Consider the following 14,780-nt stretch of genomic DNA (forward strand, 5'->3'; position numbering starts at 1 on the left):
CGCATTACTATGTAATCATGTTGGAAAGGTCACACGTGGTTAGTTCTTCGTTTGAGTGCTTCAGTTCAAAAAGGTAGGTCAGAGCGAAAAACTCCATCTCCATTTCTCCTCCAACTTCAAAATAGTCCAACATCATTTTGTATTTTGCTTTGCACTTTTGCTTTGTAAACACTGGGTCAGTACTTTACACACGCGTGACCTTTCCAACATGACTACGTAATGTGTGAAGTCAAGCCAGTGCAAGATGAGCATTTGTGATTAAAAAATATATACATCTTTATTTTTTTTAGAAAATGGCTGATTGTTTTACTAGATTAAGACCCTTATTCCTCGGCTGGAATCGTGTAGAGCCTTTTAAGGAGGCACTGAAACTGCAGTTTGGACCTTTAGCCTGTTAGCTCAAACATTTTTTTTTAAATACCTAATACGTTGTTGTATGTTTACTGTTCTATGGAAGTTGCTGTTATAATCTAGCATCGACTCTGATGTAAAATATTCAGTACAAAGAGGACCTGGGTGCCATTGTTTGCTTACAGATACAGATGAATAGGCAACAAAAGCATGTTTTTAGAAAAGCAGTGAAAGAAAAAAATGACCCTGAGCCTGTCCTTGTCTGTTAAAGATTTGCTTTGTATTGCAACATAAACAACAACCATCTAGGTTTTATGTTAGAGAGGAAATGCACAAAGAAATGGACATGTTTATAACCTAATAAGAGATGTATTGGAAATAGATTAGAATTACATTTATGCATTTTAAAAAGAACGACCTGCTTTATAAAAACTAATTTGTCTCCAAACACCACATTTTACATTCAGTCACCGTAATTATCCTACATTCGGTTCATATGAACTCTTAAAGAGTTTAAAAGCATGCCATTAAGATTCCAGACATTTCCCTTGTCTCTATCTACAATTACCGTCTGATTATTCTGCCACTGAAATCCATCTGAAGTGCGAAGACTGTTGCTCAAACATGTCTCTCGCTGTCTGTCTCACTCTCTCTTATCAAACAGCCAGCCTCCGTGCCTTCCCGTATCTCTTTAGAAAGACAACTTCAGCCCGAATCGATCTCAAAGCGCTTGGCTGAGCCGTTTCATCCATTTCATTATTTATATGCACGCACGGCCATTTCTGGTTATTTCCCTTAAATGTCACTGTTTAAATATCAAGCACGGGTGCATTTTGCTCTAGACTTCAGTGTGTATTAGAAACATCTCTGTATCAGTGATATAGATGAAGTCTGGACTGCAGCCCAGAGCATCTGCCTCATATGACTAAAAGAGGCCACATTCAACCCAACCTTGCCACGCATTTGATGCATTCATTAGGATCCGCTCGAGACGTTCCTGGCAGCGGGCCCGTTTAATATGTGAATGCATCAGAAATCACCTCCATCATTTGTGCCCTGATTGAAACTGATGTTCGCTCTAGTAAGCTGCCCAGATAAATGAGTCAGTCTGTGGATTTGATTCATTTTATTTTTCGTGTAAACGAATCCCAAATGAATGCAACATGTCTGAACGTAATTAATGTTTAAAAAAACATTAGTCATGAGACAAACAGGTGTGAGATTGAGATCAGTGGTAGACATGAAAAGCATTACAGTTTCCCCATGTGGCTTAAAGGGGTAGTTGACCCAAAAATGAAAATTCTGGTGTTAATTACTCACCCTCATGTGGTTTCAAACCCGTAAGACCTTTGTTCATCTTTGTAACACAAATTAAGATATTTTTGATGAAATCCAAGAGCTTTCTGACCATGTATTCTCGTAGCTTCATAAAATTAACGTTGAACCGCTGAGTAGTCACATGAACTATTTTATCTATGTTCTTACTACTACTGCTGTCTCAGATTTCATCCAAAATATCTTAATTTGTGTTCTGAAGATTAACAAAGGTCTTACAGGTTTGGAACGACATGAGGGTGAGTAATTAGTGACAGAATTTTTGTTTTTGGGTCAACTGTTCCTTTTAACTGTCCCTTTAATAGTTAAAATCTAGATTTGCAACCCAAAGGTTGTAGGTTCAGTACCAATTTAATTACTTAAGTTTAATGTGTTACTCACCCTGCACCCTGGCATGCAAGTTTTGCATTAAGTGTTTATTGTCTGTCAATAACTCCATTACACCAGCTTTCATGTGTTTAGGGCTCTATTTCATTGTAGAAGTGATTGTAGAAATGGTAGAGTCGATATCCTCAAAGACTTTATTTAAACTTTAATGAGAAATGTCGATCTGAACTTAAGCTCAGCTGAAGAACTCAATGACATCCAACAAGACAGAGCAAAATGCAAACAGAAGATGCTGTGTGAACACTAAAAAACAAAATATGAAGTGAGAAGGCAAAAAAAAAAAAAGGGGAAATGAAGGAAAATGGACTATCCAGAGGAGGTTGAGCTGTAATTGCCTGCCTGTGGTGAGACAGAACAGTGTGAGTGTATCGCTAGAATAATGATGAAGCTTTGAACCACTGAAATATGATTGGATTTTTTTTTCTCCCTCTCTCTCTGTATCAGACCTGGATCTTTGATCAAAACAAACATTTTGGAGGAGAGCCATAGAGATTTGTACATGGACAGGTGTTTACCTGCTCTGATGGCTTTATTAGACAGGTTTAAACTGTTTCATGTGGACCACATGTACCCAGGAATATGGTCCAGATGGAGTATGCAGCAATGATTGACTATGTAATCAAATATCACAGCTTGATTTTAAACTTCACTGTTGTAATGTGTTAAAGGAGAAGTCAACTTCCAAAACAAGCATTCACATATAATGTACTCACCCCCTTGACATCCAAGATGTTCATGTCTTTCTTTCTTCAGTCGTAAAAAAAATATGTTTTTTAAGGAAAACATTACAGCGTTTTTATCCATATAATGGACTGATATGGTGCCCCCGATTTTGAAATTCCAAAATGCAGTTTAAATGCGGCTTCAAATGATCCCAAATGTGGTTGTAAACGATCACAGCCAAGAAAGAAGGGTCTTTCTTGGTCAGTATTGCTTTGGAATTATTTTTCCATACCTGGGCTTTATTTTTAGTGATGGTCCATTTATTTATTTATTTATTTTCTTTTGTCATGTAACCATGTTGTCAGGTGCAGAGAGTGACACATTCTATTTCCCATCCTCTACCCTATTACCAAAAACACCTAAATGTTGTCGAAGGTCGAAAGGATGAAAACCATTTCTTTTGTGTCCGAGGACTCGGAGGGATGTTGAGAGGGATTTGTGGTCCTCTGGGAAATGGTTCATCATGGTTCATGTTTACATAAATCTGCCAATGTATTAATGAGATTAAACCAAAGTTCAGTGTGACCAGTAGCGGTTGACCGCTATGGTTTTTTTAATGGCCGATGCTGATAATGATATCTAAAGAGCAGGGTTGCAGAAGGCCTGTATTTACATAGTGAATATAATGACATATAAATATTTGATAGAATATTTACTTAAAATTCACTGAACAGTTGAATATAGAAACGTTGTAGTAGTAGTTGATAATGATTTTGTAATTGATATGAGAAACTAACATTTCTGTTTTTTGGCGTAAATGCTTTTGTGCTCAAATTGACCAAAATTTGCATATCCATCAGATATATATCCATTTATCTTGTTGCAAACAAAAAACATTATAGGCCAGTGTACCTTAATGTATATTACTGTTCAAAAATGTAGGTGTCAATAAGGTTTTCATGTTTTTGAAAGGTATTTTATTCTCACGATCGTTGCATTTATTTAATAAAATACAGTAAAAACAGTAATACTGTGAAACATTCCAATTTAAAATAACTTTTCTATTTGAATATACGTAACTGTTGTGCTGCTTAATATTTTTGTAGAGGCCACCATACTTTTTACAGAAATAGAACAGCATTTATTTAAAATACAACTTTTTATTTTTGTCAATTTGTGTCATTGCTGAATACAGTTGAGGTCAAAAGTTTACATACACCTTGCAAAATCTGCAAAATGTGTATTATATTACAGAAATAAGAGGGATTATACAAAATGCATGTTATTTTTTATTTAGTACTGACCTGAATAAGATATATCACATGAAAGATGTTTACATATAGTCCACAAAAGAAAATAATAGTTGAGTTTATAAAAATGACCCTGTTTAAAAGTTTACATACGCTTGATTTCTTAATAATGTGCTGTTGCCTGAATGATCCACAGCTGTGTTTTTTCATTTAGTGATAGTTGTTCATGAGTCCCTTGTTTGTTCTGAACAGTTAAACTGCCCGCTGTTTATCAGAAAAATCCTTTAGGTCCTACAAATTATTTGGTTTTTCAGCATTTTTGTGTATTTGAACCCTTTCCAACAATGACTGTATGATTTTGAGATCCATCTGTTCACACTGAGGACATCTGAGGGACTCATATGCAATTATTACAGTGGGTTCAAACGCACACTGACACTCCAGAAGAAAACACAGTGCATTAAGAGCCAGGGGGTGAAAACATTTTAAATTTGAAGATCAGGGTAAATTTAAAATTTAATTTATTTTGTCTTCTGGGAAACACATACATGTCTTCTGTAGCTTCTGAAGGGCAGTACTTAATGAAAAAAAATGATATTTAGGCAAAATAAGAACAATGTACACATCTTCATTCTGTTCAAAAGTTTTCACCCCTACTCTTGATGCATTGTGTGTTCTCTCAGTGAATGTTTGAACCTTCTGTGTGAAAAGATAGATCTCAAAATCATACAGTCATTGTTGAAAAGCATTCAAATACACAAAAATGCTGAAAAACCACAGAATTTGTGGGACCTGAAGGATTTTTCTAAAGAACAGCAGGTTTTTAGTGCTTCATGACCATTTTCCAACCTTTCTGAATTGCTCATGCTATATTCCCTCCTGTACCTTTAAGACTTCTATAAGTAAATGTCTTAGTTTTTGTTGATGATCTAGTTTTGGTAAGCTTGAGCAAAAGGCTTTGTCAAAGTGCAATAATAATACTCTGTCATGTACAAAAGACTGAAAATTAGTCCAAGCTCTTCCAGATTGCCTCTGACCTGTGTGAAGAGATTAGACTTACATTGCACTCTTAAAGAGTCTTATGGGGTGAACATCTGGATTTTCGGGTAATCTAGGGACACTATATTCAACATGTGCACTCGTAGATCAGGGCTGGAATGGGATGTACAGGGCTATTATGTGTTCTGGTGAAAAACGTCCTCTGCTGGTTTCCTGGCGCCTGGATGGCAGCGTGTGAAAGGCTTTATTAAGACTGATGGGCCTGTTCCAGATTCAGCCCCGTCTGCTGTCTGAGGCCTTAGAGATTTAACCATTCACTGACCTGAGACCTGCCCTGTTCCACTATCTGATAACTGTCTCACCCCCTATTAACTTACACTGATGCTCTAATATTATGCTGCAGGACGGCTCTTACTCTGACATTTGAGTTCTGCCTACTCAGTTTTTGGGGGGATGTTTTGCATGTTTTTTTGGCATGGTTCCATATATTCTCCTAAGCCTTGTCATCAATATTAGCTGCTAATTCCTTTTCCCATACAGCTTTTATCCTCTGCCTTTCAACAGACTATATTATATGTTGCTACTTCAGGGTTATTTATGTTTAAAGGTTGTACTATTAGTTATATTGATCTTAGTTGCAGCAAAAAAAGAATTGCTGATTACATTACATGTAGTTCTTTTTATATACTTGTTATACATTTATAAATGACAGGATAGGAGTAGGAATAGTAATTTGTGTAACAGTAATGTAAAAATATACACTGTTGTTCAGAAGGTCTGTAAGATTTCTTTGATGGTTTTGAAAGATTGTTTTTTATGCTCACCAGGTTTTCATTTATATGATTAAAAATATACCATCACCTCAATATACATGTATCTAATAACGTAAAAACATTATAAAACAGTTTAAAATAATTGTTTTCTATTTTAATAGATTTAAAAATCTATTTTATTTCTGTGATGGCAAAGATTTAATTTTCAGCATCATTACTGTATGAACTTTCAGTGACCTAACTGAATAACCTCAGACACAGTGACACTGTTAATGCAAACTGGACTTAAACAATCAACAGCAGGAATCTGCTTCCGGTTTGAAGTATAAATGCATGGATGGTAAACGGTCTCCCTCTAGTGGACATAGTGGTAATATCAAATTCGCTTCCTCTGTTTCAGATCAGAAACATGCTGACGCTGAGGTGTTTTTCTACATGCTGATCCTGTCTTCAGTCGCCAGTTCACTCTACACACTGATCTGGGACCTAAAGATGGACTGGGGTCTTTTCGACCGCAACGCAGGCGAGAATACCTTCTTGAGAGAGGAGATTGTCTACCCACATAAAGTAAGATATGGCAGAAAATAATATACCATCTTAATGCACCGTATTGAATCTAAAACATAGTACAATATGTTGTGTAGCAGTCAAAGATCTTCTCAGTGTTGTAGGTTCAAACCTTATAAGGAGCAAAGCCAAGTAATCCCAACAATCAGCTGGTTTGCCACTCTTAAGTTGGTTTAGTTGATGCCCAAAACCAATTGGAGCCCAGCAAACCAGCTTAGGATGGTTTAAGATTTTCTTGTTTTAAGCAGGGATATTTTATGCTACCACCAGTTCTCATGATGTCACTTCCTGTTCCTTTTAGGCCTACTACTACTGTGCCATTATAGAAGATGTGATCTTGCGCTTCGCCTGGACACTGCAGATCTCTCTGACTTCTATGACTGCCATTCCTTCCATTGAGGACATTGTGGTTACCATTTTAGCTCCTCTTGAAGTGTTTAGGTAAGATTTTAAATGGATAATTCACCCAAAAATGAAAACTCTGTCATTAATTACTCACCCTCATGTCGTTCCAAACCCATAAGACCTTTGTTCATCTTCAGAACACAAATTAAGATATTTTTAATGAAATCCGAGAGCTTTCTGACCCTGCATAGAAAGGAATGACATGACGGTGAGTAATTAATTAAAGAATTTTAATTTTTGGGTGAACTATCCCTTCACATGACATGCAGGTAAAGATATTTATTTATTTATTTAGTGAACACTCTTATGATTTAAGTAATTATTAGCTTTTCATGAACTCACAAACCCCTTCCAGTTCCCTCACAAACCCATTTCTGGAAACTCTGTTGCAGAACATTCTCTCTTAATTCTCTGTCTTCGATTTTTTTTTTTTTTTTTTTTCCTCCCTCCAGGCGTTTTGTTTGGAACTTCTTTCCGTCTTGAGAATGAGCACTTGAATAACTGTGGTGAGTTCCGAGCAGTGCGGGACATCTCAGTGGCTCCTCTAAACGCTGATGACCAGACGCTGCTGGAGCAGATGATGGACCAGGAGGATGGAGTCCGGAACAGACAGGGCAAAAAGAGCTGGAAACGAAGCTACAGCCTCTCCTTACGACGACCACTGCTGTCCTCTCAGTAAGAGACAACAGTCAATAACAAACCGTGATACATTTTTTCAGGATTCTTTGAAAGAAAGAATCAGAAAGAGCTTTTATTGCCAAGTATGCTTGCGCATACTAGGAATTTAGTGTCATTAGCTTCCAGTACACAGAGACAGCAACAACGTACAGACAATAAACATGAGAATAAAATACACGTATGTAAATATAAATAGACAAAACTTAGAAAAATAAGATGAGAATAAAATACACATATGTAAATATAAATATACAAAAATCAGAAAAATAAATTGAGAAATAAATAAATAAGTGGTATGTACAGTTGTGCTATAGATGACAGAATAGAATAGAAAGAGGTAGAGATGGTAACTAATAAATAAAAAGTTATTGCACATTATATTGCACAATGGGGGAAACATTTAACTGTTCATAAGGAGAATTGCCTGGGGGAAAAAACTGTTCTTGTGCCTGGTTGTCCTGGTGTTTGGGGCTCTGTAGTGCCAGGCAGATGGTAAAAGTTCAAAGAGATGATGACTTGGATGTGAGGGATCCAGAGTGATTTTCTGAGCTCTTTTCCTCACTCTGGATGAATACAGTTCTTGAAGGGTAGGCAGGGGAGCACCAATAATCCTCTCGGCAGTCTGAATTGGGAGATATAAACTTGCAATTCTGAGAAAAAAAGTCAGAATTGTGAGTTTAAATCTAGCAATTCTGAGGGTTTTCCCCGCAATTGTTTATATCGCACAATATCGACTTCATAACTCGCATTATCATGCAGTTCTGGCTTTATTTCTCAGAAGTGCAATTTCATTTTTTCAGAATTGCGTGTTTAAAAAGTTTTTTTTTGCAATTGTGAGTTTATTTTGCATAATACTGACTCATAACTCGCAACTGCGAGTTTATATCATGCAATTCTGAGAAAAAAAAAACTGTATGTTGCAGTTCTGACTTTATAACTCACAACTGTGAGTTTGTCATAATTCAGTGAAAAAAAGGCAGAATTATGAGTTTGTATCATGCAGTTCTGACTTTATTTCTCAGAATTGCGGGTTTAAATCTCGCAATTCTCAGGGGGGGGGTTTTGTTTTGTTTTTGCAATTTTGAGTTTATTTTGCATAATACCGACTTCATAACTCACAACTGCGACTTTATATCATGCAATTCTGAGAAGAAAAAAAAACTTTGAGAACTTAGAGTTTATATGTTGCAGTTCTGACTTTATAACTCATAACTGCGAGTTTGTCACAATTCAGTAAAAAAAGCTGGAATTATGAGTTTGTATCACGCAATTCTGACTTTATCTCTCAGAATTGTAATTTTATTTCTCAGAATTGTGGGTTTAAATCTTGCAATTCTCTGTTTTTTTTTTTTTTTTTTTTGCAATTTTGAGTTTATTTTGCACAATACTGACTTAATAACTCGCAACTGCGGCTTTATATCATGCAATTCTGAGAAGAAAAAAATGTTGAGAACTTAGTTTATATGTTGTTATGAGTTTGTATCACGTAATTCTGAGAAAAAAAAAGCCAGAACTCTGACTTTGTATCATGCAATTCAGACTTTATTTCTCAGAACTGCAATTTTTTTCTCAGAATTGCGGGTTTAAAAAGGTTTTTTTTGCAATTGCGAGTTTATTTTGCACAATACTGACTTCATAACTCGTAACTGCGAGTTTATATCATGCAATTCTGAGAAAAAAAAAATCAGAACTGTGAGTTTATGTCTCGCAATTCTGACTTTATAACTCACAATTGCGAGTTTCTATGTCACAATTCAGTATCAAAAAAGTCCGAATTGCAAGTTTGTATCATGCAATTCTGACTTCATCTCTCAGAATTGTAATTTTATTTCTCAGAATTGTGGGTTTAAATCTCACAGTTCTCAGGGGTTTTTTTTTTCCAATTTTGAGTTGCACAATACTGACTTCAAAACTTGCAACTTAGAGTTTATATGTTGCAGTTCTGACTTTATAACTGACAACTGTTAGTTTGTCACAATTCAGTGAAAAAAGGCAGAATTATGAGTTTGTATCACGCAAGTCTGAGAAAAAAAGCCAGTACTGTGACTTTGTATCATGCAGTTTTGACTTTATTTCTCAGAACTGCAATTTTATTTCTCAGAATTGCATTTAAAAAGTTTTTTTTTGCAATTGTGTTTATTTTGCACATTACTGACTTCATGACTCGCAACTGCGAGTTTATATTCATGGAATTCTGAGAAAAAAAAATGAGAACTGTGAGTTTATATCTCGCAATTCTGACTTTATAACTCACCATTGCGAGTTTATGTCACAATTCAGTATATAAAAAGTCTGAATTGCAAGTTTGTATCATGCAGTTCTGAGGGAAAAAGCCGGAATTGTGAGTTTGTATCATGAAATTCTGACTTTATCTCTGATTTTATTTAAATCTCACAATTCTCAGTTGTTTTTTTTTTTTTTTTTTTTGCAATTTTGAGTTTATTTTGCACAATACTGACTTACTTGCAACGGTGAGTTTATATCATGCAATTCTGAGAAAAAAAGCCAGAATTGTGAGTTTGTTTCATGTAGTTCTGAGAAAAAAAAGGCAAAATTGCAAAATGTAAAGTCTAAATTGCAAGGAAAAAAGTCAGAATTGTAAGATAAAAGTTGCAATTACCTTTTTTATGTTTTTATTTAGTGGCAGAAACTGGCTTCAATAATTTAATGCATTTTTGCTTTAAGAAAAACAATATATGTGTTTCTCTGACAGGTCTAAGAAGGATACTAAGGTGCTCATTGAGGATACGGATGATGAGGCCTTCAGCTAAACCCAGATCTCGCTGTCACGCCACCTGTCTCTGCTTTCAATTGGTTCCTCACAGAGCTGCCTCAGCACACCTGATCCCAAACACACACATATTCACACACTTTCTCTTTTCAACACCCACAAAATCATCCAAAGACAGAGTAGTGGACAGAGTTAAGCACAAAAACAGCTGTGAGACATATCAGGACACAACAGTGACATCGTACAAACAGTGACATCGTACAAACACTGACACACACATACAACGAGATATATATATATATATATATATATATATATATATATATATATACACGCATGGAAAAGCCAAGTGTGGAATTTTCCTCAAGGTACTTTTTTTATTCGACTTTTTCATTTTGTTCTTCTATATTGATAGTTTTTTGTACATTTGTTTAGGTTTTTGAATCTATATTACTGCATATGACTGTTTACAAACTTAAAATAATAACTAGGAACTACAGGGAGGAGAGGTATCATATGAAAGAATAATATAATATCGTATAACGCACGGACTCAAGTCGCACACTGTAACTGCAGCGCATTCAGAAATAACAACAGCTCAGTAGCTGATGTTTGTTATATTCTTTAAATTCTTTTTTTCTTTCATTTAATTTGTTTTGAGTTGTCACGACATGAGAGCACGGCCCTGGTGGCACTTTTTGGAAATGCTTCATATTTCTAAACCATAAGAAACATACAATGTTTAGAGGTTTATTGTTTCATCATATTTAATATGCAAATATGTTGTATTTTTTTATTTTTTAACATGCATTGCTTTGATATCAAAGCTGTCATATTTTTTGCCATGTATGGTTTGTGTTTGAGAGAATGGAGTGTGCATGTGTGTTTTTTCTTTTGGGAAGCGATAGCTGATGTTAAGCTAAAAGTTTATATTTTGCTGTCTTCTGAGGATGTATAGAATTGCTATTTTCATTGATACTTTTACCAGTGCAACTACTGTAAGTAAACCTGGTTAATATTTGAAATACCATTTGGGTAAAAAAAAAAAAAAAAAGATGTCCTCTGAAAAAGATCAGATGATTCTGTGAACTATTTCAATTGTAATGATGCACTAAACTAAAAAGATTCAGATATAATTGTCACCCCTCTGCAATCTGAATGGAAGTGAACCAATGTGTTTCCTACATGGCATTTTGTATCACTTATCAAGCATTGCCATAACCACTGCAAGCCAAAGAGGAAATGCAAACACTGCCAATTCCTACGGTTGTGATATCAGTTTTGTATTATGGTAAACCATATGAGATGTTGTGCATCAAAAAGTAGTTCCCGTGTGGTGAGGAGACATCTTTTATGTAAGCTTTTTCCTTACCAACATCTTAACAGTGATCGCAGTTTGATTATTTGTATGCTTGATGAGTGTGGTAATATCTTTAAAATCAGTTTTACATTTAAATGAAAAAAAAAAAGTGATTGTACATGATTTATAATGTACATTTTTGCAAGACAGCTGTAACTACTTGTCTTTCGTACATTTTCATACATAGTCTTTGAATTTCAAACAGCATATTTAAGAGAAAAGCATCTGTTTTCATCTTTTCTTCGATGGCATAGAGTGAAGACTGTCATTTTAACTGATAGTGACTTTTATTATAATTAATATTCATTGTTGTCATCAAAAAAAAAAAGAGAGAAAACACCAGGGCTGTTTTAGCTGATATGTTTGTTTTGCTTATTTTTTTCAGTTTTTAGTTTATTTTGATACTCTTTCAGCAGCATGCGTCCTTGTATTTTTGCAAGCACAATCTTTCAGCTGTAACTAAAATCAAAAGATGGCTTTGTCTTCACAATCTCTTCTTAATTGCTCTTTAAAAGAAAAGTGTTAATGCTAATGAAAAAAACGATGTACAGATAGCAGGCGTTGTGTTTGTGAGTAACATTTTAGTTAATTTTAGGTTTATTTTTTTCGCTTTTCGCACATTTGAGGCAAAATCTAAATGTTCATACATTTATGTAGTTTGGATTACAAAACACAGAAGAAGGGAAAAACTACATGTGATTTGTGGTCGCAAAAGAATATAGAGTGCTATCCTCATTGAAAATGTGGTGTTGCTGTGTTAACGTGCGGTCCTTTTGTCCTTTAATATGACTGAAATATCAATCTTGTTGTTCTCAAAATGGTCTTTTGGCACACGGTGTCTTTGCTGTCTTTAGTTCTTGACTCTCAGAACTGACTGAATCGAGTAGACTATCGAGTCGCACACAAAAATTGTAGAAATTATACACTTTCTGAACTAATATCACCGTATACGGATGCTGAGCACAAATTTGCCCCATCCAGTGCTTTTTGTAATGCATTGCCAATTGTCTTGCCTGCATGCTGCTTTTGTTTTGCACTGTAAATAGTTTAATTTTTTACGTTTTAATTGTGTAAAAGAATGTTGGTTAATTTATTGTACTAATTATTTATGTACAAGTTGGAGACTTTTGCTTTAAATGAGCAGTATTATGGTAGATGAAGGGCATTTTTGATTAGTCACAATCTCACAGTCTTACATATGTGAATTCTGTCGACATAGTGTAACTTAAGACGCTTTAGTGAATATGGAATGTGATCGGTTTTATCTACAGTAGGTGTATATTTCTACTCGTAACACTTTCATCCCCAGGGTTTGTGCCCATTTGACAGGACTTGTTGGGTGACGGTGGTTTCAGGTCGATGAACTGATCTGGCTGGGGAGGACTGAGAGACGATTGGGACATGTTAACAATCTCATTAACACCCTAACTAGGGGTTCTGAACCCTCAAAATGTAGGGTTTTTATTTTGTACTTTTTTTTTACTTTTACAAATACAGAACTGGAATAATACACAAGCCCTGACATCATTTCTTCATGGGGGGAAAAACTATGTTGACTTGATTGCTTGCTAAACCCATGATGTTAAGTGCTTGATATCTCTGCATCTTTTCTATCTCCTGTCTTGATGTTGTATCCCTTCTTAAATACTTGACTGTGACATTGTTTGTAGTTGATAGATGGTTGTACTTTTGAGTAAGTAAAGACTTAAAGAAAAATAGAAAAAACTTGTGGTTCTGTGATTAAATAGAGATATAAAAAGAGAGAAAATGTCCCAGAGTTTCCCCTTTTACAGAGTAGTTTGTAAATGTTGAGTGTAATTCCTATGATGGTTCCACTGATGATCTCATTTGTGTTTCTGTATACACTTTGGTGATCCTGTCATATTTGGGTTTTATAAACCACGCTTATTTTTAAAACCTTCATTTTGTGTCAGCCTTGTTATTTATTCACATTCACTTGCAGGATATTCAACTGTGAAAAATACACACTGCCACTCAAAAGATTGGGATCAGTAAAATTTTTATTTTTATTTTTTTAAAGAAGGCTGCATTTGATTAGAAATACAGAAAATATTGTGAAATATTGCAATTTAAAATAGTGGTTTTCCATTTTAAAATACTTTAAAATAGAATTTATTCTTGTGATGCAAAGGTGAGTTTTCAGCATCATTACTCAAGTCTTCAGTGTCACAAGATCCTTCAGAAATCAGTCTAAAATGCTGATTTATTATCAATGTTGGAAACAGTTGTGCTCTTAATTAATTAATTAATTTATTTATTTTTTGAACCTGTGATACTTTTTTCAGAATTCTTTGATGAATAAAACGTTAAAAAAGAACAGCATTTATTTAAAATAGTAATCTTTTGTAACAATATACACTACTGTTTAAAGTTTGGGGTCAGTAATTTTTTTCTTTCTTTCTTGGAAAGAAATTTCTTTACTTTTATTCAGCAAGGATGAGTTAAATTGATAAAAAGTGATTGTAAAGACGTATATTGTTACAAAACATTACTATTTTAATTAAATGCTGTTCTTTTTAACATTTTATTCATCAAAGAATATTGAAAAAAGTATCACAGGTTCAAAAAAAATAAAGAAATAAGAGCACAACCTTTCCAAGGTGGATAATAAATTAGTATATGTGAATGATTTCTGAAGGATCATGTGACACTTAAGACCGGAGTAATGGCTGATAAAAAAAATCAGCTTTTGCATCACAGAAATAAAATATAATATAGAAATAAATTAGGCTATAATTCATTGTACTATATGATAATATATTACATTATACTATAATATAATAAATTATAGTATAATGAAGTATATTAAAAAAGAAAACTGATCTTTTAAATGTCAATACTGTTTCATAATATTATTTTTGATCAAATAAATGGAACTTTGATGAGCATAAGAGACTTCTTTAAAAAAAAAAAAAAACATTAAAAATCCTACTGATCCCAAACTTTTGAACTTTTGAATGACACCTAAATGTATGACTAAAGCAAGAGCAAACATCACATTTGTCAAGTAATTTCTCATTTAGACTATGGTGAATTTTGACCTTCTGACTAAGAATAACTAATATCCCATAAACAAACCTCAGATACAAATGAACTGTACTGTAGAAAATGCATACTTAATAAAAGAAAACTAAAATGTTTCCGCATTTACAACTTTACAGTTGACCCATTTTTATCATGTTACATACAAATGTACTGCGTAAATCAATCAGTGAGTTCTAAAACATTTTAAATCGATGCAAAACAACTTTCTACAACGC

At 34.4% G+C, this 14,780-nt stretch overlaps 1 protein-coding gene across 1 annotated transcript in view; it reads left to right on the forward strand.

Annotated features, from left to right (window-relative positions):
- xpr1a (xenotropic and polytropic retrovirus receptor 1a) overlaps nucleotides 1-13,422 on the forward strand; it is a 91,391-nt gene extending 77,969 nt beyond the window's left edge. Inside the window, 5 exon segments of the mRNA XM_051116737.1 lie at nucleotides 6,159-6,325; nucleotides 6,627-6,766; nucleotides 7,183-7,201; nucleotides 7,203-7,405; nucleotides 10,122-13,422. Coding sequence (XP_050972694.1) covers nucleotides 6,159-6,325; nucleotides 6,627-6,766; nucleotides 7,183-7,201; nucleotides 7,203-7,405; nucleotides 10,122-10,179 — 587 coding nt within the window. The 3' untranslated portion in view covers nucleotides 10,180-13,422.
- The last annotated feature ends 1,358 nt before the right edge of the window (nucleotides 13,423-14,780 follow it).

Source organism: Labeo rohita, chromosome 8, assembly GCF_022985175.1.
Source record: "Labeo rohita strain BAU-BD-2019 chromosome 8, IGBB_LRoh.1.0, whole genome shotgun sequence".
NCBI classification, from domain to species: Eukaryota; Metazoa; Chordata; class Actinopteri; order Cypriniformes; family Cyprinidae; genus Labeo; species Labeo rohita.